The 26292-nt window shown below is 36.4% G+C and overlaps 3 protein-coding genes across 3 annotated transcripts; 2 read left to right on the top strand and 1 right to left on the bottom strand.

Moving 5' to 3' along the window:
* The first annotated feature begins 56 nt into the window (after positions 1–56).
* On the top strand, positions 57–12071 carry pn (exopolyphosphatase prune). Its single transcript, XM_019053827.2, has 7 exons — positions 57–241; positions 710–849; positions 1699–1940; positions 3224–3489; positions 4980–5221; positions 6185–6361; positions 7899–12071. Exons 2-7 carry the CDS (start codon positions 802–804, stop codon positions 8079–8081), a joined length of 1158 nt encoding a protein of 385 aa, XP_018909372.2. The 5' UTR covers positions 57–241; positions 710–801; the 3' UTR covers positions 8082–12071.
* Positions 12072–12806: 735 nt separating this feature from the next.
* Positions 12807–20455, bottom strand: Tmem43 (Transmembrane protein 43). Its single transcript, XM_019053828.2, has 7 exons — positions 20122–20455; positions 19404–19538; positions 18659–18885; positions 17047–17154; positions 16069–16309; positions 14713–14938; positions 12807–14096 (listed from the first exon to the last, which is right to left on the bottom strand). Exons 1-7 carry the CDS (start codon positions 20131–20133, stop codon positions 13897–13899), a joined length of 1149 nt encoding a protein of 382 aa, XP_018909373.2. The 5' UTR covers positions 20134–20455; the 3' UTR covers positions 12807–13896.
* A 144-nt stretch (positions 20456–20599) lies between these two features.
* Positions 20600–25946, top strand: LOC109038678 (solute carrier family 35 member G1). Its single transcript, XM_019053829.2, has 2 exons — positions 20600–20825; positions 21988–25946. Exons 1-2 carry the CDS (start codon positions 20815–20817, stop codon positions 23060–23062), a joined length of 1086 nt encoding a protein of 361 aa, XP_018909374.2. The 5' UTR covers positions 20600–20814; the 3' UTR covers positions 23063–25946.
* The last annotated feature ends 346 nt before the right edge of the window (positions 25947–26292 follow it).

Raw genomic sequence — 26292 nt, 5'->3', positions numbered from 1 at the left:
GCCAAGTCTGATCAATTGACAAAGTAAAGTAAACAAACCTTGACAAAACCTCGACCGCATGACATGTCACATGGGCCAATTGTATGTTTTTATTTTCTTCTGCGGATTGCGGATTCACGGTCACGGCTTACTGGTTGTGAAACACCGAACGGGTTACATCTTGAAGTTTTTCATCAAAATTGTACAAAATGGGACGTAGGATCTACAAAGGAACCTTGGCCGCAGATCACTCTCAACTTGGGTAAGCAAGCATGAATCTCGCTGTAAAACTTTTGCACTAAAGCTCTACAGGGGCCACATGTTCAATTGGAAAACTCTCTCGCCAAAAGGAAAGCCTGGTCAAAGTCTAGCACCGTTCACTATCCATATAGCCGAGCAATTACATTTAACCAGTAAATCGAAAGGCTGAACTTGCAAAATCTGAGTTCAGCATGGGCCCGCCAACCTAGAACTAGGTCCATTGCGGTGCCCATAGACTGATTTAGTAGCCACATCATTCGAAACAATATCAAAACCCTGGTTCAAATCTAAACAAACACAGAACCTTGTTTCTGATTCGCGCCCTTTGCGCCATGGTGGTAAAGAGCGTGCAAGTGTTTCTTACTACAGAAAGTTCTTATGTTTAATGAGTCTAATCGATTTATGACAGGCTATAACTCTGTTTATTATAGTTCCACTCATGACATTTTCTCTGTTTTTTATTTTTCAGGTAAATACTACTATCAAAATCGTCTGAATCAGTATGAATAGCCTGTAATCAAATTCATTGCAACAAACGATTCCTGTCCTGTGATCTGCATAATGACTAAACAATTCCTTGAATTTATCTACAAATATCACTATCATCTGGTAAGAACAGGAGTTTGATTGCATTTCAAAGCTAATGGTTTGGTAAATTAAGGGCCTTTGGAAATGAAGAACTTTTGTGATTTTCTTGTAATATTGAGGAAAATGTGCCTCTAGTTGAAAGAGCAATGATAGTTCATGGCACAGATGAACCTTTTATTTTAATGTCCCGGCAGAAAATGAGCCTAAGTTTTCAATTTTTCCACAATATACCCTCAAACACAACTTTTATTTGAAATTATTTGTACCGCAAGTCTCAAAAAATTGTTACCTAACTCCTCGATCCAAGAAACCCTTCAAATATCCATCCATTTTGAGGTAGTTTCTCAATTTGTTGATAGACTACACAACTATCATTTCTGCAGAACTAAGCAGGATTCAACTAATCTTTTAACTGTTAAGGAAAATTTATGTAATGGGTTTGTTGTGAACTAAAGCTATGGCAAAAATGAAAGTCTGCATTGAAGGTGACTCAAAATTCATCATGACTTTCAGAGTGTAAGAAATTATTAAACATTGACCACTTCTTGCATTATGGTATTTTTTCCTCATAGCGAAATTTCCTATCTTACTTAATTTTCTTAAAGTAATGAGTCAGGAAAAAGGAACAATCTTTTTCTCAAATTATCTGTTATCTCAAGATTTACCTCACATGTATTTTGGCATAATTTTCATCTATGCGCCCAGTATCATAGGTTCAATTCTGTTATTTTTTCAAATGGAAAGTTTTAATAATCATCTCTGCAAGAATTCATACACCTTTCAGCTGCTTGTTATAAATTTGATTAACTCAGAACTAAATTCAAAAATTTGACTGAAATCTAATGAATCTTCCTTCCAAAATTTTTTCAGCAACACATAAATGATTTCAACGCGGTAAAAGTAGTCTTAGGAAACACATCATGCGATTTGGACTCAGTTGTGTGTGCCTTAGTTTATTCATTCTATTTGCACATGACTGAATCCACCTCGGAGAGTTGCAAAGTATCTGTCATTCCTGTCCTGAACATTCAAGAAAAAGACCTCCCGATAAAAACAGAAGTCTGCTACTTTTTGAAGCTCAATAATATACCTCTGAAAAAGTTAGTTTTCCGGTAAGTTCTCAAGTTCCTCTCGTTATTATTTCTAAAGAAAATCATTCTCCTAACAATCATCCTGGCTCAGCTGTTGAGGAACGGATGAAAAGGATAGCCTGTGTTTATTAACGTATCAAGGGTCTAACGCCCTCTTTCCTCCCCTCTGCTTCATCTTCCTACAAAAGAACTTTCGAATAACTGCATACAGTGTTCCAACTTCACCTCCAAGTTTTAGGAGCCGTTTGGCCCATCAAGTTCAATTTTTAGGGGCCATTGAAGATTTTTTAGGGGCCAAATTGAATTTTTGCCTATATATCACGGCGCATTTAGTGAAAAGTTATACGCAAGATATACAGTTACAGGACTTACAAGTTGCAACTCGCAGCCATTACTTGGGAAAGGGAAAGGCCAAAGGAATGATATTCCGATTTAAAACAAGGAGCTTTTAGTTTACTTAAAGTTTGTTCAATTAAATAATACTTTTTCTGACTTCCTATTATGAAAAGTAGTAGAACGATTCTATAGTATGTACGATAAGTAGTACGATTCTCGATCTGCTGAGCCGCTGCCGCGACGAAGTTCCGCGCGCAACTGCTTGCTATGCGCGTTCAGTCCAGGCTGACTGACAAAAATCTTGAAATCATCAAACCGTAATTTAGGATTGCGACAATTTTTTAGGGGCCACGTTTGGCGCAGGGTCTTCATTTTTTAGGGGCCATGGCCGATTTTTTAGGAGCATTTGGCGACATGGCGCTCGTGGGGTTGGAACACTGACTGCATAGCTACCATTGTATACATTATATAAAATGGACTATGAGCAAATTTTTCGAAACTTTCAAATTCATAGATAGATTTTTCTGCCAGATTTGTCTACATATCTCAATCTTGAACTTTCTTTACCAGCAAACCTCCCGCCCCGGCGCTGAATTTATTTACATAAGAGCTCTTAAAAACTGCACATCCACCATAGTATTAAAAGGAACTATGCACTAACATATTTTTCAAAAACACTCTCTGTGAAAAGCTTACTTCTGCGGAAGGTACAATTTGCTGTTTCATCTATGGGGAAGCCGCCACTAATTTTTCTATAAATGTTGATTAAATACTAAACTTTGCCATTTCCTAAATCTATATCTAAAAATGTACATTTTGCATTTGCGCTGCATGGGCTAAGGGCCCTTTTTCCAAGGAACGTTAAATTTATACTTAACCAAATAATTAATGCTGCAGCTTGTTTAGGTCAAAATTGGAAGGGTATTCAGGCCAACAGAAATATCTCACAACTGATTGTTTTTTTTCAGAGACAGTCTCGATTTAGCGAAACTCAGCTCCGAGAAGAAACTGGAGTTAGTCTTGGTGGATCATCATGTTCTGCCGCACAAAGATGCTAATCTTGCCTCTTCAGTGGTCGAAATCATTGACCACCGCCCACGAGATCTGAGTGTTGTGTGGAAGGATGTGAAAACGACCATTGAGCGTGTTGGTTCCTGTGCATCCCTAGTCGGCAGAATTCTTCTGGAATCGGAATTTTGCAGTCTTGACAGGACAGTTGCGCAGTTGATAGCTGGTAAGTTCTTTGCTGCCTTGTCACTCTGAAATTGAGTCGAAGAATTTTCTTTTCTATTTTTATCTTAGAGTTGATTTTTTCAAAAATTAACTTCCTAAAAGCTTTTAAGTTGAGGAGAGAATTGTTCAGTTTACAAATAGCTCCTAAGATCTTTGAAGTAGAGGCATAAAAGAACCCTGCACAATCTTTATGGGAAATGGCTCTCTCTACAATCTAATGAAACTTGGATATGTTGTTCAGCAAGTCATTCTGATCAAAAGTTCTCATGGACCGAAAGAGATCCCAGGAGCGGTTTTCGAGATATTCGCCGTTCTATGTGCATAAATTAAAGTTTCGCTGGCCAGACCATTGTGCGGCGCCTCTTGTGCCCTTCCCTTCCAGTCCACTCTGGCTGCTCTCCGCTTCCCCGCCTCCCATACCCAAGGCTTGGACTCCGACGCTCACGGTGACAAGACTACCCGGCTCAGCGACGATGAGCAAAGCCCCATACCTGAGGCTAGATGCACAATGGTTCTGCCAGAGAAACCTCAATTTACGCACATAAAACGGCGAATATCTCGAAAATCGCTCGTGGGATCTCTTTCGGCCCATGAGAACTTTTGATCAGAATGACTAGCTGAGCAATATATCCAAGTTTCATCAGAGAGAGAGCCATTGTAGAGAGAGTTCCCCATAAGGATTGTGCAGGGTTCTTTCCCAAATTGAGATTACCTATAGCCTCTTGTTAATCCACCAAATGTTCCTCTTTCTAACGGTCCATCAGACAAGGTATGAGTGTAAGCATTCTGACACATGTGTCCTTCTCAAAATTTCTCGTGAAACAGAATTTGCACAACAGAAATTCTTGAAATCAACTAAGACTTTAACATTTTCGTTCAGCTTTGGTTGTAAAAAATTTGAATTCCCTCCCAACAAGGAAAATTGGAGTCTACTTGAATCAAATTGTGCATTGCATTTTGGGAGATTTCTCAGTTAAGCAGTGTTCCTTTCCTGCCCAGTGTTGTTCAAAGTGCAACGTCCAACAGTTGAGTTGAAGAACCGAGATTGATGTGACCGTATTTTTATACTGCAGAAGTATCATATTAACGTCTACTGTGCACTTTAACCGAAGTAGAAAGTGAGAAAATGAGAAGAGATAGCAATTTGACGGGCACAGTCCTACGCTGCCATCATTTTTCTGCTATGCGGCCACGCTTGAAATTCCTTCAAAGCAGGCTTGTCCAGGATTTTGGCTCCAAAAATACACAATGAATTACCATGTAACCTACTCATGTGGCATTTTCAGAATATTAAATAGAAAATATTAAGTTTAGTGACCTATTATTATGAGCAAGAGTTAGCTTTTATTCTTATCATAACGTATCAGAACTATTATAGAAGATCACTGAATACTTGTGGCACTCCACTAGTAATACGCAACGTTCTTGCCGTTAATTTGTTTTCTCTTCCTACAGTTGACATTTAGCATAATCTCATTTTAATTGTTTCAGGTCCAATCATTCTTGACACCGCCAATTTTTCTGAAACGTATGGCCAAAGCACTGAAGTAGATGAAAATGTTTATGCCAAACTGAATGAACTCTGGGACGATTTGATTCCACCAGCTGATCTCTTTCAGCAGTTAAGCGATGCTAAGCAAGATGTTTCCTCACTGACAGCAGAACAAATTTTAGGGAAAGATATGAAAGTTGCTGGCTCTGTGCCTATAGCTGGATTTCCATTCCTCATTCAGGTGAGCCGTGTATCCTCTCATTTTTATCAAAAGCATTATTTTGGAGTTAGATCCAAAAACATCATTGATTGTAACTCTGAAAATCATCTTGGAAAAAACAATTATCTTACAGGTTGAGCGATGCAGGGGCTCAAACTGTTCAAAAACTGGTCTTCTTGATCTAGTGGTCTTTCTGCAAGAAATTTTTTATTTCGCTTCCGGGAAGTGTCCTATTTTTCCCATTTATTCTCAATGATGAGCAGAAAGAAACATAAATGTAATACAGGGTTTCTGGCGGTCTGAAAAACTCGGAAAATCAGGGAATATACAGCAACCTGGAAAAGTCTGGGAAAGTGTGAAAACTCATCATAAAAGTAAAAGTTTATAGTAAACTTTGCAAGGAGTGTTCTGCAGAAGTCAGCATGATTAAAAAGAGAAAATGTGAATGGAAGTTTGGTTCAAAGGTCAAGAAAAGTTGGGGAATTCACAAATATGGAATCAGGGAATTGGAAATTGAGTGAATTATGGAAACCCTGTTTCTTTTTTAAAAATAGCCTCAAGGCCAGATTTGCCACCCTTTACCCACTATCCAAGGAGTGCAACTTTTGGCATTTATGAGCCCTTTGAGCTACATGGCAGGATACATATTTCAGAAGTTTTTTTTGACAAAACAAAGCCGTAATTATATATCATTCTGGGCTCTCTCTCTTCAGTAGTTTTTGATTCAGCAATGCTGCTGGGCTTGATATAAATTAAAGAACAATGCAAATTTTAAGTTGATTTAATTTGCTGTCATATGGATATTGAATATCCTAACTTCTGTAAGCAATTAATGTCAATTAATTAAGTGTAAATTAAGTTTCAGATTTTAATTTTTTTATCACTGGAAAAACCTGAAGTTTCTCTCTTTTTTTACACGGCTTTTGCTGCAAAAATATACGGATTCACCCCTGCTACTTCTAAAAAAATCCTGACTATTTTCAGGATATTGTCTCTGGCAAGAGGATTTTCGAAAATTTCATGCAAGCAGTCGCTGATCTTGGGACTGTAAACAAGTCAAGGTTAGTGGTGCTTCTGGGTCTGCACGCCGGCAGTGATGCAAATGATCAAATAGAGAGGGATCTCGGCGTGTATTCAAATCATTCCTCAATATCTGAGAAGGTAAATTTTTGTTGTAGCTTGATGAATATAGTTTTTTGGCCTCTAATTAAGTATTTCACTCTTTATAGTATATCTCGCAAAATATTTCATGTCTCACGAAAGAAGTTCAAATTTGCAACCATTTGATGAAATAAGTTCAAAAATTCGAGGTCTGAAGGTTTAAATTTGAATCAAATAGCAGATAAAATATTTGAACTCTAATATTTAAGATTTTTTAAATATGTTTAGCCATAATTTGTGTGGAATATAATAGATTTAGACACATGTCCATGCGCTCCCTCATCTTACGATCCTGCTGAGAATCTTTTTAACAGAGGCTTAGTTTAAATCAGTGAGACCAACTGTTGTTTACATAAACCACATACTTACTGTGCATATGAATCATGACGCATGGAATTGCGAGTTAAAGATTGATGTGGTATGTCAACTTTTTAGGCGCTTCGATGGCTCAGCTACCCCAATTGTTAGATGCCAAAGCCTGATTTTCAGGCGTATTTGACGCTTGGTGCTTGAGGAAGGTAGAACACTGATTGAGGCGTCAATGTTTGCTGAGAAATGTTATTTTTATTTCCACAGGAATCCAATTTTCGTAGCAAAGTACACTTCATTATTATCTTGCCCTAATTCATGCTAAAAATTCCAGCTTTCAAGGTTGTACACAGGGAGGGAAAAAACACTGAATATGTAGCCTTATCATAAAATAATGCTAGGTCTGCACCATTCTCAGGGGAATCCAAGCTAAGGCAGTTTGAAATGGAAAGTGGAATTCCAAAATACATATTCAATCAATACAAAACGCAGTGAAGGAAGTGGTCATCTACCTTAGCTGGAAGCTCTTTTCCTGAAGTGATTTGCTCAGAAATGTCCTCTTAATTTAATTTTAGAATTTTCCTTGCTTCTCTTTAGCTTTTTCTTTCCTCTCAGAATTATGTGAATCTAGTATTATTCTTTCATTGTTTTAGCAGGTTCAAAGAGAATCTTTCAACAAATTATTTCTCAAACAAAATATTGCTTTTTATTATGTATGTATTCATTCATCCATTTACACAACAGACAGGCTAACGGCCTGTATGTAGAAGTGTGAAAGTGTAAGAAATACACAGTAAAGATCAATAAAGGGCCTTAACGAATAAAAAATAAAACCTACAGATAACAAGGAAGTCACCACTTCAGTAACAGGAAATCTCAGTCATAAGAAAGGATCTTGTTCTCAACAGAATTTTTGATTAAATTAATGTCAACATGGTTGACCTTAACTAAACAGGATATTAGATTTCTAGATCTTTTGCAGAAAACTGAAACAGAATTTTGTCTGTTGCCCATTCACATTGTCTTGTACTTCTTGAGGCCATAGTGTGCTAAAGTGGAAGTACTAATATTGTTGCAGAATGCTAATGCTCATAAACCAGAAATTCATCCGTCACTGAAAAAGATAAATTTTTCTGAAGGAAAAATACTTATTGTTGATGTTACTTAGTTGAACCTCACCAAAACTTCATCATAAAGAAATTGTCTCATATACTTTATTGTCTTTTAGTTTGTTGAGTTCCTGAAAAACGAGGCAGCATTTTTACAACTTGCTCCTGTGTGTAATGAAAATCCAGTGCTGCAAAACCTATCCGTCTTCAAAGTGTTGAACACGAAAGCATCACGAAAAGCTGTACTGCCTCTAGTCATGGATTTTCAAAATAGATTTTCAGATATTTTATCAGATAAGTAACTGTCCACGTACAGTAACAATAAGTGCTTGTAGTTCATTATATCCGACAATAATTCAGACTTTTCTGTCAGTTCATTTGCATGGACCAAAATGCAATTTTTTTTTCAATATGTACTTTAAGTAGTTCATAACGATTAATCTCACTTATACCTAGTCCTATCATCAGCCATTGTTAACCATTATCCGAGAACATCAAACTCAGGTCACCTGGCTGGGAATAGAAGGTAGAATGTGCGGATCATAGGATAAGCACTACAACTACTGTACCATAGTAGGTCGCATAAATCTCAGCTCAAATCTTGTAGTTAGTGAAAAAAAGCACTCAAAAAAGTTTTGATTGGCTAGATATACGAGCCTGATTTTGTTTTCTACGAAGGAGTTCGTTAGCCTCAAGAGGCTTGAAAAAGTTTTTTAGTTGGCTACAACATTGTTAACGGTTGCGTATTATTTCACGTAGTTCCGCGATCTCATTTTTTAATGCAAGATCGGTTTTATTTAGTTTCTCGCACTTGTGGTACACAAAATAAAGTATCAGCACTAGTATTAGCACAGCAATAAGTACATAGCAGGTTATGTCGTGTGCGCTCATCTCGTTGGTGAGGTTGATTTTCTCCTCGTTAAACCAATCAAAGATGCCCATTTTCAAAAAAATTTTGTGTGTAAAGAGATGATTGATTATCCAAAAAAAACCGCGCACTTTAATTCACTCCTGGGCCCATAACCTGTTGAATTTCGGATTTTTGAATAAAATTAGTTAATCCCATTTATCGGAAACGAACTTTGATTTTAATAAGTATTACAAGAGGGACTATACGTGAGAGAGGCCTACATGTCTAAGCTCGAACTAAACTGAACCAAGGAGACGAGGCGACGGCCGGACGCAAAAATGTGGCATCAGCATTATTCTCATGAGACACATTGGTGCCAAGTTTCTCTTTGGTCAAAAGTGACCTTTTTAACATATCCACATCCATTTTCTAAAATGTAACGGTCCATTGGGTCTACTGTAGGGGATCTTTGTAGCCTTGGGTAACTCTTCTGCCCATCTCCGCTGATCATTTGGCATTTCTTGGGACCATGCATTTTCAAACCTCGTCCGAGTTGGCAACAGTGAGCTCTAGAACAGCCATAAGTCACAATGGAGAGTTCAACTTTGGTACTTTCAGATACTAGTTTAAAAAATAACAATATTTGCTAACAAACATGCTCAACTCGAGGATGATGGCTGTGGATGAGTATGTGACATGATTCTAGAGGCAGTCTGTTACGCTCTCTCAAAATCAGTCACAATCTTGCATACTTTCTCAAAAGTTAGAGATTCGACTGTCATTCAGACTTATGACCAACTTGTCTCGGAGACCGCGATCTCGATGAGTACCAAAGTCACACTTGAGAGACACATTCTTCAATTCAGCGATGAAATCAGAAAGCTTTTCACCTTGAATCTGTTTATGTGAATGAAACTTGAACGTTTCGGCAATGACACTAGTTGCAGGACTGAAATGTTCTTTGAGGTTTTGAACACATTCAGTAAAGGACGAGTCTTTTACCGCGTTTGGTGCTAGATGATTCTTCAAAATTTGAAATCGTTCAGGAGTTAGTCGTAAGATTAGATGATCAACTTTCTCGTCTTCTTTGATTTTAAAACTTTGAAGTAAAACTCTAATAAGTCTGACAATAGAGTAAGTTGACAAATTCATTAAAGGATATCTCTGCTTTACGATGATATGAAGCTGTAGTTCTTGTTTACGTCTGATAGACAACTGTTTATTAACATTCTTTGGAGAGTTAAAGCGTATTTTGGTTGATGATCGGTCGAGCAAAAGTACCGCAGTCGAGCAAACTGGGCGTTGTTGTTGTTGAAAGCAGTCGTCAGAATCCGACCGATCAGAGATGAGTTGCGAAGAGTTTGCCGGATCATAAGAAAATACGAAAAAGTCGTCCCGGTTCTTTGGAGGGCGGGAAATATGAACCGCGGATGGCAGATTAGAGGTTAGCTCATTGTTGTTGTTCAGTGGAAACATGCGTTTACGCTTCCTCTAACGAAAAGAAGAAATAAAACTTGTTTTTTATGGTTGTTCGTCTGTTAATATTTGTGTCATGAACATTCCTGTGGGATGAAAAAACATCTCAAAACGAAGGCACTGGAGCAAATAAGCTTAACACATTAAACCTAGGTCAAAGACTCAATGCTTCAATTCAACTCTTATCATAGTTGAACGAAGGGAAATCAAGGGGCTAGAGAGAATCTTAATTCAAAGTGGGAAAAAGAACTGAAATTCCAGTCGTTGACAAATGGAATAAGGCAAAGAATATAACGTACCTATTAAGTTTCTCGAAAACTATAATTTACCTTGAATACTTCATTTCCTTAGGTATCATTTCTTTCTTCCTATTGCTCTTCCTCGGCGCAGCACGTGGAGATGCTTCCTTCTTTATAGATCTTGCCGCACACTTTTGTTGTATAATAATGTAAACTTAGTGACTAAGAAGAAAAAAAAATAAAACAGACCACTTCTACGAATGCAGAATCGTTGAAAACAAAAGAGTGTCTGACACAAAGAAAAGATAAAATTGATGAAAGATGAAATTGATGAAAGTTAAAAATTAGGTGTAAAGAAAGATTGAGAATAGAGAAAATAGAGAATGAAGGGGGGGGGAGAGAAAATTAAATTTGAAATTATTTCACCTCGGGTTCTGCTGTTTTCTGATGACTAAAATCTTCAGCTTATCATTGCCATCGCCATTGGAGCAAACGAGACTGGTAATTCTGTCTTTGCTCTGTTTCAACCCCTTGCAGTTTCCTTTCTTTTGACTAAACGTTCTGTCCGGCAATAAGTTGTAAAACAAACCAAATTCATCGGCATTATAGATGTTCTTTAACTCATAGCCTTCGATTATCTTGGGCAACTTTTCTTTAAGCCAAGTGGAAGTAGTAGTGTCATCCACGCTGCTGCTTTCTCCAGAAATTCTCCAAGAATTCTCCAAGAAATTCTCCAGAAATTCTCCAATGAAATAGTCATAAACAAACTCTCAAAAGAATCATCAAGGGTGTCACGCGTATGTTAGAAAGCGGAATCCTGTCCAGAAAGAACCTTGCATTGGATGCAGAAACTGATAACTGCATCAGATGCGAAATTTTTTTCAAAACAGGATTCTGCTTTCATTTATTTGACTTTTGCCAATTTGTAGATGTAGAATGATTCATTAGGCTTATTTGCCAGGGCTATCATCTTTTTTTTGGCTACAAATTCAAAATCTACTGAAATTTGTAACATAATATGTTGCACGCCAGGAACCTTGAAGAATCACTTTACGTTTTCTATGGTTGGTGGGACAAATGCATCGGTGGGCAAAATTTCTTATACTTAAGAAATAAAAAACAACAAAAAGCTTACCAGCTCAGGTGGGTGTGGACGGTTAAAAAATTAGGATTAACCTAGGGTTCCTACAGAATCAGCATTAAAATGGTTGTCTTTACCTTTGTAGCATTCCTTCACCTTCTTCAAAAAGCACTCCCTGACATGCGTAACACCACTCATAATGAACTTTTAATTCACAACTTAAAAAAGTAAAACAATTACAAATATAACAGCGCCGTATTGCTACTTGAACGTCGTACTTTAACTGAACTGGCCCAAAATATTGATGTGTCTGATTCGTAAACAAATCAGTGCATACCTAGATTACGGCGTACAGAGGCGAGCCACCTGATGATAGCCGGCCGCAGTTCCCAGCCTCTCGCGGTTGCCAACTTACGTCGTAATCAGTGCTATCGCAATTGCTGCGTTGGACTACAATCAATGATGAATTTCTTTTCAGTTACAACTAGTTTTGACTACTTCGTTAAAACCAGCGGTTAATTTTAGAATTCACTAGTAAAAACTAGTTTTGGCCGATGGGGCTTGTGACAACTAGTTTTGACTAGTCAAAACTAATTTTGACGGATTTCGGGTTTTTACTGTAACATATGTATGTCGGAAAAATATATATATTAAGAAAATTAATAATGACACAGATGGTGTTCCATACTTGAATGGCCTGAAATGACAAGAGGATTACTTGCAGACAATGCTCTTTTAATTGAAGCAAATCATACGATGAACTTAAACAAGGATTGATCCAAAAATTGATGAAGCTTAAATTATTGGTACTGATCACACAACTTACATGTCTGCCATTCTCGCTCCTGTTTTAACAGCCTTTCCTATCTAACCATTGCTGCACTAGCTGAGGCTATGCAACACCCGCTGTTTTCTAGTAGCTGAAGTGCTTATCCTGTGTTAGGAAGATTCTTGGTTCCATTCCCATGTTACATGGTCTTAGACAATGGTTACTTGCTCTGCTGGTAATATAGGGTGAGGTATGAGCAGTATGAGGTCAGTCCTAAAAGGCTACTCGGGTTAAAAAGGTGGGACAGGGTGTTACCTGTACAAATCTTTTATAAACTTTAATTTTTTTTTAATTTACTTTCAACTTTTTTTTTGTTATGTCGGCGAATGTGTTCAGTACAAGTCTTTTCTAGACTATATTATTTTTACCATTTTAATTTAGTTACATCTTTAAATTTTTTTAGGGAGTAATACTCTCTGTATAAGTCTTTCATGGACTTTAATTTTTTTTTACAAAATTTCACAATCTGCATTGCTATTATGCTGAAAGCAACAACATAAAAACAAGTTTAATAAGTTTAAGTGTCACAACAAAGAAACCAATTCGATCCCATGTAATGTTAATTAACAATTTATTGAAATAAAAGTTTTTTAAAAAAAACATTGGTACATATTTTCATCAACACTGTAATAAAACATAGTCTAACGTTATCATGTAATGGAGATCGCAGACTCAGCTGTAACTACATTTGAGATAATGGTACGTACGAGAAAAAGAAACATGATCGTTCTTTAAAAAGTGTACCATGACTGAAGAGTCAAGGAAACCATATGTGCTGGCATTAGACTCGAAAGTATGACCATTTTAGCTCATAGATGTAACGTTTCAAGTCTTTAATGTAAAATTTTCTGTCGGAAAGACTTCAGAGCATCATTTTTCAGTTATCAGCAGAAGCTGAATGTTCTGATTTAAGAAAATGAAATAAAAATTTCTTTGGTAAATGGGTGGATGAGGCTTGCAATGCTGCTAATATTATGCAATTTTTCACATCGTTTGCAGATTATGAAACTCATTTATTGTCAACTTCTCTCCACATAATAGTGAGAAAAAATTCAGAGCAGATTCTGGGAAAAATTTGATGCAAAGCTGTTGAATAGGTTACTTGTAATGAAAGAACTACTTCACACAATCTTAGCAGCATTGGGTACCTTGTACATCTTTTAATGGAAAAAGTCCTCAAATATCGAAACCAAACTGTGTAAGTGGCATAAAAATGATTTTTCCTTGTAACTTAACTGTGTCAGTTGAATACTTGTCTGTCTATTCAATATAGTTACTTTCAGTTTTCAAACCTTTTGTTGCTACAAGTCGTTGGGTTTTCAAATTATTTGGTGGCACAAAATGCAGGACTAACTGCTCAAAGTAGCAGCAAACACATATCTGCTGCTAAAAAGAGAGGGCAGGTTTCTCCACCGTGTGTGCGTTTCAATTACGAATTTGTCCTGGAATTACATAAACAATCGATTCCTAGGTGAAGGACCTACAGACATTAAAGTTAGTTTATAATCTGTAAAGAACGGGAAACAAGAAATCGAAGAATTTTAAATTACTTTTCATAGCTCTCATATCAAATCTCCTCTATGCAGCGAAGAATATTTTCATTCAAGTTAGTACAAACAGGAACATCTTTATTAAGTCCGATTCAAAGGTATTGGTACTGTGCTGCATTATCAGGGTCCACAGTTTGAGATCTGCTGAAGGGGAAGAAAGGTACAACAAGAAACACTGCACCAGCTATCAAAATTGAGCTCAAAACGGGATAGTAGTATAGCCACGCAGATCCTAAAATCAGCATGATGATTGAGTAAGGAGACACATACTCAATTTTTCGATTAGGGCAGACTGGAAAAAAAAAATCAAAAATCAAATTAGAATTTTTTCCCCTCATTCTGATTCGTGACAAGGAATTTGGATATCTTCATCGTGCTGTACATAAAGTGACTCAGATGAATGATTATCCTGATCTTACATCGTTAAATCTTATAGTTACCATCCAAAAACATGGATCTGAAAATTTTGAGCTGCAAATGAATAAACGTAAAACTTTGGTTTTTTTTTTCAAATATTGTGGTACACGCAAGGAAAATCTTAGATGTTTGATCATTCAGGGTTGCCACAGTCAGGGAGTACCAGGAAAACCGGAAAATGTCAGTGAAATTTAAAAAGACAAGAAAAACCCAGAAATATTAGGACATAATTGTTAAATCACCTTTACTTGATTTCTAGGTAGAATGGGTTTGACGTTTCGAACAACAGCTATTACGTAAAAACTATTTCAAAATTATGTCTTCTTAACCATTCCGCATAAATTCAATTGTTAGGGAATTTTACCAAAATGTGTCAGAGAAATTCATTTTCCAAATTCTGTGGTTACCCCTGTCATTCTTGAACAGACTAAATTCATTCCGATTTCCCAGATCAAGAGTTTGCTTTTAGGTTTTCATCGAAATAAACCTACCGATCATTTTAATGATTTGAGATATGCCAGTCATTCCACAATATAAAAGAACACAGCAAAGGCTCCTCTTTATCCTTGTCTGCCATGTTTGTTCTCGATGGAGTATGTTGAACATTTCCTCCACCGATTTTCTACCGTAAGCCAGCAAGCTCAAATCTCTTTGAGTTACGCTTTCGTTCCAGAAGGGCCTCAGCTCATTTTTGTGTTGTTGTGCAATAAAAGTCACCTGAAATAACCAGAGTTACAAAATTTAGGAATGGAATAATTTACAAACATGTAACAGAAGTTTGAACAGAATACAAATGTTCAAGATGCTTGCAGAATCAATTAATCAACAGTATACCTTAGCTCACACCTTTTGCCTTTTACAGGGTGATTCTAAAGTGCCGCACTACTAGCACCAGCCCTGTAACGTTTGATGAAAATTAGCTAGAGACTTGAAATTTTGTGAGTGCTCCTCGGTCAAAGGAAACGACTTTTTTGACTCCTAAAAAGTTTTAGTGGGACCTCCCTGATAAAACGCGAGAGCCCAAGTGTTTATACTTAGAGGTGATGCGGGACTTTTAGATCACTGTATATTTTTCTCCTTTCTCACTAAGTATACTTGGGGAATTCATGTGATTTATGTGTCATTTTATATGTTTTGGAATCCTGGAGTTCTCCATCCTTCTTAAAAAACTTTTCCTCTAGATACTGTGACATTTTTTTAGGACAAACCTTCCCGTATCTCTGCTTCTGCTAGGTCTCTTTTCACACTGGAAAAATAATTCTTAGGAAAATTTGTATCTTCGAGGACATGCCATCTCATCCCTAGCGCTACCGAGATTGTGCAGTTTATTTTTCTGGTGAAGCTATCACTTCCATTATATTTGTCATCAATATAAGAAAGCAGTATCAAAATTTTCTTCACCGAAAAAAGTATGTCAACATGATTGACTGTCGGTTAAAACCAGAAAATATCAGGAAATTTGATGTCATCAGGAAAATATCAAATAGATCGGTCATGGATTCGGAAATTCCGAGTTCATCAAGCATTTTTCAACTACACACAGTATAGCACAGACAACAATGAAACATTTGATTCAATTCAACAAATAAGTTGATTCGTAAAATCAAATGAGTGCCAAAAATCAGGAAATGTCATCTAAAACATCAGACAAATCCAAAAATAAATATCCGTACACGCCCTGAAAGCTTGCAACATCTCATAGATGCTGCGAAGCAAAGGGCATGTTACTGAAACTGTCGATTCTCTTATTTTTTCATCATAGATGTACATCTTGAATTTGAGCTATCTTGAGTCATAGACTCTCATATGATTTATGTGTTAAGTAACGGTATTAAAAACATGCTCACCAAATCTCCTGCCAACCCAGCATAAGAGAACTGTAATCGAATATCCCCGACTTCTGGTTCCCAAACATCCATTGAGTGATAATAGAGCCCGGCATGGAGCTTTACATCATTTCGCTCTGGCCGCTGATCACCAGTAATTTGAACCCAATTTGAAAACATATCCTTCAGCTCTGAACTGAGAGTGAATTCTCCGAGAGAAACGATATCGCTCACATAAATTGTTGTATTTAATGGTATGGACCTGTTTGGTGAACATTAAAGTAAGATTACAATGTCACCACTGACGTTTGGAGAGTTTTTTATTAATCCTGAACTTGGTCTCAATTGCAAGTTGCATGACACATGAGTTTAAATGATCTTATACAGAAAATATTACTCTCACTGCAAAGGGGACCGATCAGTGAAATTACTTAATTCTTCACCAAAAGCCTCATCGAAGAATAACCACCTTTTACCACCTTGTTACATACTGTTCAGGCCACATTTCTTAGTTGTTTCTAGTTCTTGTTCAAAGACTAAATATACCAAAATTAGTCCAACTACTTTAGATGTTTCCTAATATCCTGTCTTACTTCATATTTCAACAAAAAACTTGTCAATATTCTGACCTAATTTCTGGGAGCACATATTCTTTATAATGTACAGATAATTAACAAAAAGTTTCTATCTGCCGTGTTGTTTGGTTCTCTGTTGAAAGAGTGTAACTTGAGAAGAAATTAGGTCATGTGAAACGTAGTCAGGCTGATCAAAGTTAATTTTTTCTAAATATTTGACTGCCCACTAGCAAGACCTTGGAGACCCTTGAAACCTTGGTGCCCAGAGAAATTTTTGTTTTAAAAGTGGTATAACTAGTATTTAATTCAGTCCTGACAATCAGAGGTAAGCAAAACAGCCAGATCAACATTGTAGTGTTGCAAAAGCTTATCTCCTGTTATAATTTTTTGGAATGTTTTTGTTTTAACTGCATCATCAACTTACTTAGGATTTTCATGTCCGTAAGGCTCTATAAACTTTGTACTGTTGACTATTTTATCACGCCATTCGGTGAAGTATTCTCGAGATAAACTCAGCTCATTCACACGTGATCTGAAACAAAAATAATTGATTAGTAATAAATTCAAGGCCTAAAATTCACGTGTGAAAGCTTTCCAATCTTACTGCTATTACAATATTTTTATTCATCACAACAAAGTGAGTTTTCTCTCACTCTACATCATTTATGAAAAAAGTTAATAAATAGTTATCACATAATTTTTATAGTTCTGTACGTATCTGACATATTCTCAGCACTCAAGATCCTCACATGTTTCATCGTTCTAAGTGATACCAGCAAGTTATGGGTGATATTGATATCCATTATATTCCAAAAACATTATGATAATTAGGTTCTTGAATGATCTCAGCTGTTTTAAAATAAAAAAAAAAATATATAAGCTAAATAATGCTATATGTATGTTCAATTATGTACCCATATTCTCTATTGGTTAAAAACTAATGAGGACTACAGGGAAAGGTGGCAGTAAGACACATCAGGTGTTGTCAAAATTGTACAAGCTCTTAACTTTCTGAGAGGCCTTTTGACACAAGCCTCTGTCAAATTTTTTAAAACAAGTTTTTTCTTTCAGTATTTGTTCAAATAATTACAAACGACCCAGACTTTAGTTCTTTCATGGATGGAAATCAAAAGCTGACACAGTCAGGGCAAGTCCAAATGTGACACACCTTCTTCTCTGTTGCTCGTTGAAGAGTAGATACTCATAAGATAGCATTCTTGTCTTACTTGGACTTGAAAATTTGTTTGCTACTCTTCATTTAATTGCCGGTCTATATGTCATAATCTTGAAATTCTCAAATTCATCATAGAACCTAAGCTTCTAAATTATTAATCATACCTAAATTAATTGTGAAAAGCTCAATTTGCAATTTTTTTGGCTCCCCTTTAACTCCTTCTGAAACATTCCATTGCTCAATTCCGGACTCTTCTAAAAATTATGAACGACCGATACAATCCTGCACTCACTATTGCAAAAATTTAGAACAAATTACGTTTAATTTACTCAAAAGTAATGTGGCTAATAAAGTAACAATACCTAATTGAGATTTATTCATTCACTCTGAAAAAAAGCTTCTGAAAAGCTTTGAGAATTATTTCGACGAAGTTCCTTCCTAACCATTACCTAATGCTTCGGTCCATACTTCCCCGCATTCCTGTAACATATCGACGGTGAAACTACCAAACCACGTATCTCGGTTTGCGACGTCGCAGACTTCCTGTCATACTTTATTTTTTAAATGAAAAACTACTTAACATCCAGTCTTGAAAATTTCTGTGATTTTTCCTCTTTGTACGGAGAAAATTCCGTGAAAATTTCAAGGAATGATATTGATTTGGTCTACTTCAAAAAAATAAAATGTGAGCGTAGATTTTTAAACACCGCAAACGAGATACGTGGTTTGGTAGTTTCACCGTCGATATATTGTACCTAATGCTAGAGGAAACCCCCATCCACCCCATTTAGTGTTGTATTATGCATAGTCTCGGGATGGCTCCTTGTCTTTTCACCTATCAGATGCGAATTTTAAAACTTACATTGAATCCTTTTCTTCAACCCACTGATACATCTGGACCCGTCGTTTCAACTTAACGGCTGGCACCGAGACACTGTACTCAACTTCTGTTAGAGGTTCGTCAACATCAACAATCCCGGTCACATGCACGAGGAGACCCTCATTCTCTGGGTAAACTCTTGGAGATGGAAGGGAAACAATTGACTTCAGAAGTTGATCAGCTTTTGTGTTCACATCCCCTGCCTCCCACTGTGGAAAAAAAACTAACAATTGATCAGGAACCATTTAAAAATATTAACAAAGGAATTAGACCTCATGTTGGCCGAAAGATTGCATTTCAATCAGCAGGAGTTGATTTGGTATAGTGCCAATTTACCGTAGGTACAAATTTATTTGTTACTTTTTTATCCTCTGATCCATTAATAATATCATGCCTTTGAGGAAGGTAGGGGTTCCAATATTCTGAAACATATCAGGTAAAAATTCTTGGGAAGCACCTATGAAGTATTTTTGAAACACTTCTAAAGATTTTGGTGATTAAATTGACAAAAATTGTCAGTTTTTAATATATCAAAACTGAGTGGGGGTATAAGGCTAAAGTGTGAAATAGCTTTGCAAGAGAGGATTTCTGACTTGCGTTGCGGATGGGTGACACTTTGGGTGGATAGGTCTACAATAATTCCAATATTCAAAATGGTTCTATTTGTGAATATGACCCTTCTCCTAACAACTAGAAAATAAAGCGTGCATTTGTATCCACATCTTACCTCACATTCAAACAAGAGGACCACACCAACAATGAAAAAAAAACCGCTGAATATTGTCGTGAGTTGGTATTTCTTGTGCGATACCTTCCTCCCTGATTTTTGGCAAAAAATCGGTCGAGAACACGCTCTCAAACACTGGAAAAAAAGCATAGAATTTCATCAACAATTGAGGTTGGTGTTCATTAAGTAAATCTTCCTAGTCAAATTCCACCCTCCCCCCTAGGAAACACTAACTATTTGAATTAAACCACTATAATTAAATAACCATAAATAACCATAACCATAACCGTTCTTTAGAAAAATCTGTGAATAAGCTCTGGATACATATCGACGGTGTAAGTCCGCCACCATGTATCTCAGTTTACGGCGTCAAAGACTTCCTGTCATGCTTTACCTTTTAATGAAACACTACTCAACGGCTATTCTTTAAAACCACTGTGATTTTTCTTCTCAGTTCCGAGAATATTCTGCAAAAAATGTTAAGTAATGATGTCGATTTATTCTCCTTTAAAAAAATAATATAGAGGCGGAGATTTTCAAACACTGCGAACAAGATACATGTTTACGGACTTAAGTACGCTGTCGATATGTTTTCATAGAGGACAGAATGGTATAATCAAGCATCAATTGGCAGATTAACGACGCTACAACACCTGAGTGCACAAATATTTTATCTGCTACCTAAGGTGCGAAACAAAATTGCCATAAATTTTCTTACCGGATTTGCCATTATTTCTCTTATAATTCATTCCCGAAATTTTAAAATTCAGCAGTTCATGAATGATTGTCCTGCCCAGATGAACATATTTTCTGCTCTTTATTTGAATAGAAATTAAATTGTGGTGCGAAGAAAATTTTCAGTTAAGTAAAGTCAGTTGTGATGTTGAATAGTGCAGGGAAAAAGTTCATCCAAGTTTTTGATGGTCTGGCGAGCTTGAGGTCATAGTCTTTGGAAATAGAACAAGGAAATGAACTCTGATGGAAACTTTCTGTTTTCTGGAAAATAAACGGAATATTATTCCTGTAACACCATTACTGAACTTTTGCGCACAGGATGCACTGATAATCAATATTTGAATGTGTTATCAGCGCAGCGCTTCGCGCTCCCGCAGGTTTGGTATACTGCTTTGATCACAGAGTGCGCTGTTTTTTGTTATGACTTTTTATGAGGTTATGTGCGCTCCTTATCTCAAACGCTCAAACTCACAAATCCCTTATCACAATTTTCTCCCTCTCATTAATGTCAAGTTTAACTTCTTATATCTGAATACCCGAAATAAACGTCAATCCAGAATAAAGATACCTATGATTCGAGGCGAATTGAAGGTCGGTCCGCTCAAGTGTAAAGGAACATTTAAAGAGGGCGATTCTCCCGTTTGCGCTTGTATCTCTTCTTTCCTCAAGTTAGTCAATGGAAGCAATGTAAGTATCTTTATGAAATTATTTTTTTCTAAGCATGGATTCCAGGAACTTTTATATACTCTGAATCCACCTCACATATATCTGACCTCAGCAATGGGGTTAATCATCCTATAAATGAGGGGAAAAAATACTAAGTAAGTGGCCCAAATACTGTATGTAACAAGGTGGAGAAATGGTGCCGCGTCCACACCATTTTGCGGGAAAATCAAAGTCAAGAAGTTCCAAAACTTGTATTTAGAGTCAAAAATAAATTTTTCAAACTCTAATGAGAACCAGTATAAAACTGAGGGGGGGGGGGGGGGGGAGAGTATGCAGCTCAGGCAGTTTGCATTGGAACATTAAGTTGGAGTCACGGCGAGAGATCTATACTGGTTTTGGGTCTTTTTAGACCTCATCAGCAGATCACACTCGTCATTGAATCCAACTTAACATGCCGCAAAATCCAAGACAGCATTAAAACGGCGGCATCCATGATGGCATTTTAATGCTGTCTTGGATTTTGCGGCATGTTAAGTTGGATTCAATGACGAGTGTGATCTGCTGATGAGGTCTAAAAGGACCCAAACCGGTATAGATCTCTCGCTGTGACTCCAACTTAATGTTCCAATACAAACTGCCTGAGCTGAACACTCCCCCCCCCCCTCAGTTTTGTACTGGTACTCATTAGGGTTTAAAAAAATTTATTTTTGACGCTAATTATAATTTTTGGAACTTCTTGGCTTTGATTTCCCCGTGAAATAGTGTGGACCCAGCCCTATTTCTCCACCTTGTTCATCCCATAAATGAGGTCTCTTTGAGTACTAAAGGCCATAGATAACAAATTTTATCATGGAAGCTGGTTGTTTTTCCTCATCATAACTCCTAACATTATGAGGGTTATTGAGTTCAAAGTTGGATAAGCGTGCTAAGCATTACAATTCTATGATGCAAAAGATTTCTGCAAATTCTACTTTCTCTTCCTAATGAAGCATTCTCATACCACTTGACTGCATTTTGCCAAAAGGAACTGATAGCATCGCACTGTCTTTTAGATTGCGCAGTTTTCTCCAAAGGGAATTTTTGGTATAAAGACCTTCTGGCAGGTAACTGATCTAATAAAGTCACTGCCCATGAGTTAGGCCCCTATGTTATGGAATAGTAATGATCTGTTGTGTGATTTCAGAAGCGGACGAGTCGTAAAATTTTCAAAACAAGAGGAACGGCTAGAAATGCAGCATCTGGTCGATGAAGATGATGACAAGGAAGAAGAAGTACGGATCCCAAAATTCTCAGCACTACCAATCTACCTGAAGTGTCCATATCTTGGCGTTATTCTGGCGGCAACATCCTCTCTTTTCTTTTCACTTTGTTCTGTGATAGTAAAATGGATGGTGAATATTCATCCTATCGAGCTAGCAACCTGTCGCTTTGTTGGTGTCCTTCTGCCTACCATTCCTATCTTAATATACCGCAATGAATCTCCTTTTCCAGAAGGTAAGAGAACCATGCTGCTCTTGCGGTCGTTCCTTGGATCAATGGGCCTTATGCTTAGCTTTTATGCATTTCGCCATATGCCACTAGCTGACGCCTCAGTTATAGTGTTTAGCGTTCCAGTATTTGTCGCAATTTTTGCCAGAATATTTCTGAAAGAACCGTTTGGTCTGTTCAACCTGATTACAACTATGATAACTTTGATAGGCTTAATCCTCATAACCCGGCCCATGTATATTTTTGGTGCCTCTGTGCCGTCGTTGGCATCCAATGATGAGAATGAGTACGACTCTGTTTGGGGTTCCATCGCAGCCTTTTCTGCAACCCTATTCGGAGCTAATGTTTATGTTCTGCTCCGTGCCTTAAAGGGGCTTCATTTCTCAGTTATTATGACCAACTTTGGAGCCTTTGCGTTAGTACTGACTTTAGCAATAACATACCACTTGAAAGTTTTGTGCTTACCTCCGTGTGGCATCGATCGATATTTGATAGTTGCCTTAGCATTGTTGAGTTTTAGCGGGCAAATTTTATTGACATTAGCACTCCAGATTGAGGAAGCAGGTCCTGTCGCCATTGCACGGTCGGCAGACATCGTGTTTGCCTTTATTTGGCACGTTTTATTTTTCAGTGAAGTGCCGAACCGATACAGCATAGCTGGGGCAATCTTGGTGACTAGCTGTGTAGTGCTCACTGGTGTACGTAAATGGGTCCTGGCCTTACCAGAAAACAATAGTTTGAAGAAGAAACTAGCCTTGCTAACCAAGTGATCACTTATATCATTATTCAGAATCAATGGAAAAACATAACATCTCAGGATTTCTGGCAAAAAATTATTTAGTTTTCTTTGATTGTTAATCAACTGCCATGAGACAGAATCATATTATGAGTTTAGTTTCAATATTCTAATCTCATGTATATCTTGATGTTTCAAAGATTTTTGATGTATAAATTGATGATTTATGGTTTATTTTGATCGAAAGAGAAGTAATTTCTCCTACATCCAGCTTCGGATTACATTCTTTATTCCTCTAATTCTAGTCATATTTTAAACTCAGTCGAGTGTTGTTCTTAGACCTTGACTTTCTTCCTGTATGAGATTGTGATAACCAAAGAGTTTTACCCTTGATAGAGCCAACCAAGTTTTTCAGATTTCTAAATCAGATTATTCTGAAGCTAGATTGGAAGTTTAAGTTTGCCTGCTATAATTTTAAATTGCAAAAAAATCGATCCTAAATTTGAAGGAACGTGAATCTAAACAAGTCTCTCTTTCATATGCACTGACGCCTTAAGGCCTCCATGAACCATCAGCAAAAATCGAAATCGTCAGTCAAACTTGTATTTTAATGTTCAAGTTAAGTTTTTTTTGTTTCTGGTAATTTTTTTCTTGACTATCATTTCTATTCTAGTGTTATTTCCGGTGTTATCACACCAGAATTTTGTTTATACAATACATGGATTACATTTTGCAATAAGGAACCACTATTTCTGGCCCACTTTAGAAACAACATACATGCTATTGGTTTCCCTATGCAGACATGTGCTCTATTGAAAGAGCCAGAGATAGTGGTTCCTTATTGCAAAATATAATCCAAATAGTGTTAGTCGTAATGTGAGAATATTTTGATCATTAAATTGTGATACTCTTTTTATTTCTTCTTTTTACATGCCCGTTTGGTTTAACTCTCTTATACTAACCCCATGACTTTAGTATTGAATTGCAATGAGATTGTCTTTTTATTATTTTAATTTGAATTCTTTTTTTGGAAGCGTATAACCCCAAAACTTGTTTATATCTGTTTTTGTATAGAAAATGGAATGAATTTTTCATCTTTGACTGTACAATTTTTTTATCACTGACTTAATTCTCTCTCTTTATGAGTTCCGATGAAGGTTCAAATTTTATTCCGGAAATGCTTCTGAGAAGCTCAAACCGGGTTTTCAGCGCAGTCTGTTCAAAGATCGTTCTGGTAAGAATTTCAAAAAAAAAAAAATTTGACAATATCCACAATTCAAAAAGTTCGACAGCTTGAGCCATATTCTTAATCCTTGCCACCAACTTCCTTGGGAGGCAGGTGCCAATGAAAAATGCTTCATTGTGTAGTAATTAATGATAATATTAATATGTAGTTTTAAGTGTGATTTGAAACCCTTTTTTCACAGATTTTCATCGGATATTTTGTAACTTGTCTTAATAGTGTGACACATTCATCAAAAAACAAATTTCATAAAGAAAATTGATAGCCAAACTTAACAGGAAGAGTAAATTTCTATCTAAATTTAGAAATCTTTTTTCTCAGTTAAGTATTGATGTCTCAGACTTGTTGTAATATTTTTTACCTCCTTGCCTCCCTTGCAGGTAGAGGAAGCCTCATCGTCCTCAGAAAGAAAGAAAAAAGCCTCGTTAAAATTGAAAAACTACCTTGTATAAACTTCAAAATTTCTGTGATTATTTTCTCTGTATTGTAAAAATTTCCAGCAAAATGAGTGGCTTGTTGCCTTTAAAGAAAAATGTAATAGAAGCCGAAATTTTAAAAAATTGCAATAAGTATTCATTGCCCCTGCATGTAGATGGCAAAATTCAGCGACTTTTATGAACTTACTCAGAAAATTCTATCGAGTAGTGTTGCTAATCAAAGAAATTGGATGTTAAATGCCCTATTCTGTTGAAATCATACCTGTAGTTGCTAATATCACAAGAACTGCTTCTACATAATCATACTAACTTTCAGTTTTTAGCACGATTGAAGAACAACTATCAAACGCCAAGAGGTGTAAAATATGCAATTCACTGCACTCAATTTCTATTCAAATTATTTGATTCATTCAAATATTATTCTCTGTCAGTTGAGACGTTTAAAAAAAAGACAAGACAACTTCCGATTAGGAATAGAATAAGAATTGACGAGGAACATTGTATAAAATATTAATAAATACGGAATAAAAGAAAGGTATGTCTTTTTCAATAATTTTTCTGCCTGATTCAGTGTTAGGTTGATCTTAAAATATGATGGCCAATTGAATGGCTCTAAGTCGAACAGCTGAGCTTATGCATCAATAGTGCAACTCCCAAACCACGTATCTTGTTTATGGCATTTTAAAATCTCCACTACAATTTTTTTTTTTTTTTTCAAGGAAGAGCAAATGAACATTGTACTTTTCACCATTTTTGCACAGAGAAGAAAAATCATGGAAGTTTTTAAGCATGTAGTGACGTTGTTTCCGTTGAAAAATAAAGTATGATGGGAAGTCTGCAACGTCGCAAACCAAGATACGTGGTTGGGAAGTTTCATCGTGGATATGTTGTATTTTGCCTGTAGTTTTAGATACTTTACCTAAAAATTAATCATCTTGATTCTTTGGAAATAGTTCAAATAAAACTAAAAACCATCTCAAAATAGGGCAAATGTGTTGTGTTTTAAGATTAACATGGATTAACAGCAAATTTGCTGTGAGGCACGAATTTGATCTCATCACATTAAGTTGTAAAAGTTCCTTTTAATTTGTAATTGTACATTTTTAGTTGACATTTTGATGCTGCAAATCTTGAATCCCAGATTGATCAATAGTATAGAGATGAGGGCTGTACTTGAATGTCAAGTATGATAGAACCTTGATTATCCAGCCTATTGGTGTTGAAGCCAGGCTGAGCAAAGAAAAACACATGTGAGATAAATAAGATTTTACTATAACTCAAATTTATCTCTTTTGTGGCGAATTTTGTTTTAATTCATGATCTTCTCATAAGCTCTGCAATGAAGCACAATAATTTACTATCCAAAACTGAATTTTTAAAACAAATTTAAGTTTGATCAAATCCACCATCTTTCTTTGTTTCATTTCTGTTCAAAACTCTGTTTTGTGCTGCACTATTGTTTTTTTCTCATTTTTTTAAAAAATATTATAATAAAATATTATAATTTCTTGCCCTCCAGCAAAACTTGTGATCTTATTTCTTTACCCTGCAATATTCAATTTTACAAGGCACAGCAGTTTTACT

Source organism: Bemisia tabaci, chromosome 6 (genome assembly GCF_918797505.1).
Source record: "Bemisia tabaci chromosome 6, PGI_BMITA_v3".
Taxonomy (NCBI): Eukaryota; Metazoa; Arthropoda; class Insecta; order Hemiptera; family Aleyrodidae; genus Bemisia; species Bemisia tabaci.
The sequence above is the reverse complement of the archived record's forward strand: the minus strand, read 5'-3'. Positions and strand labels throughout refer to the sequence as shown.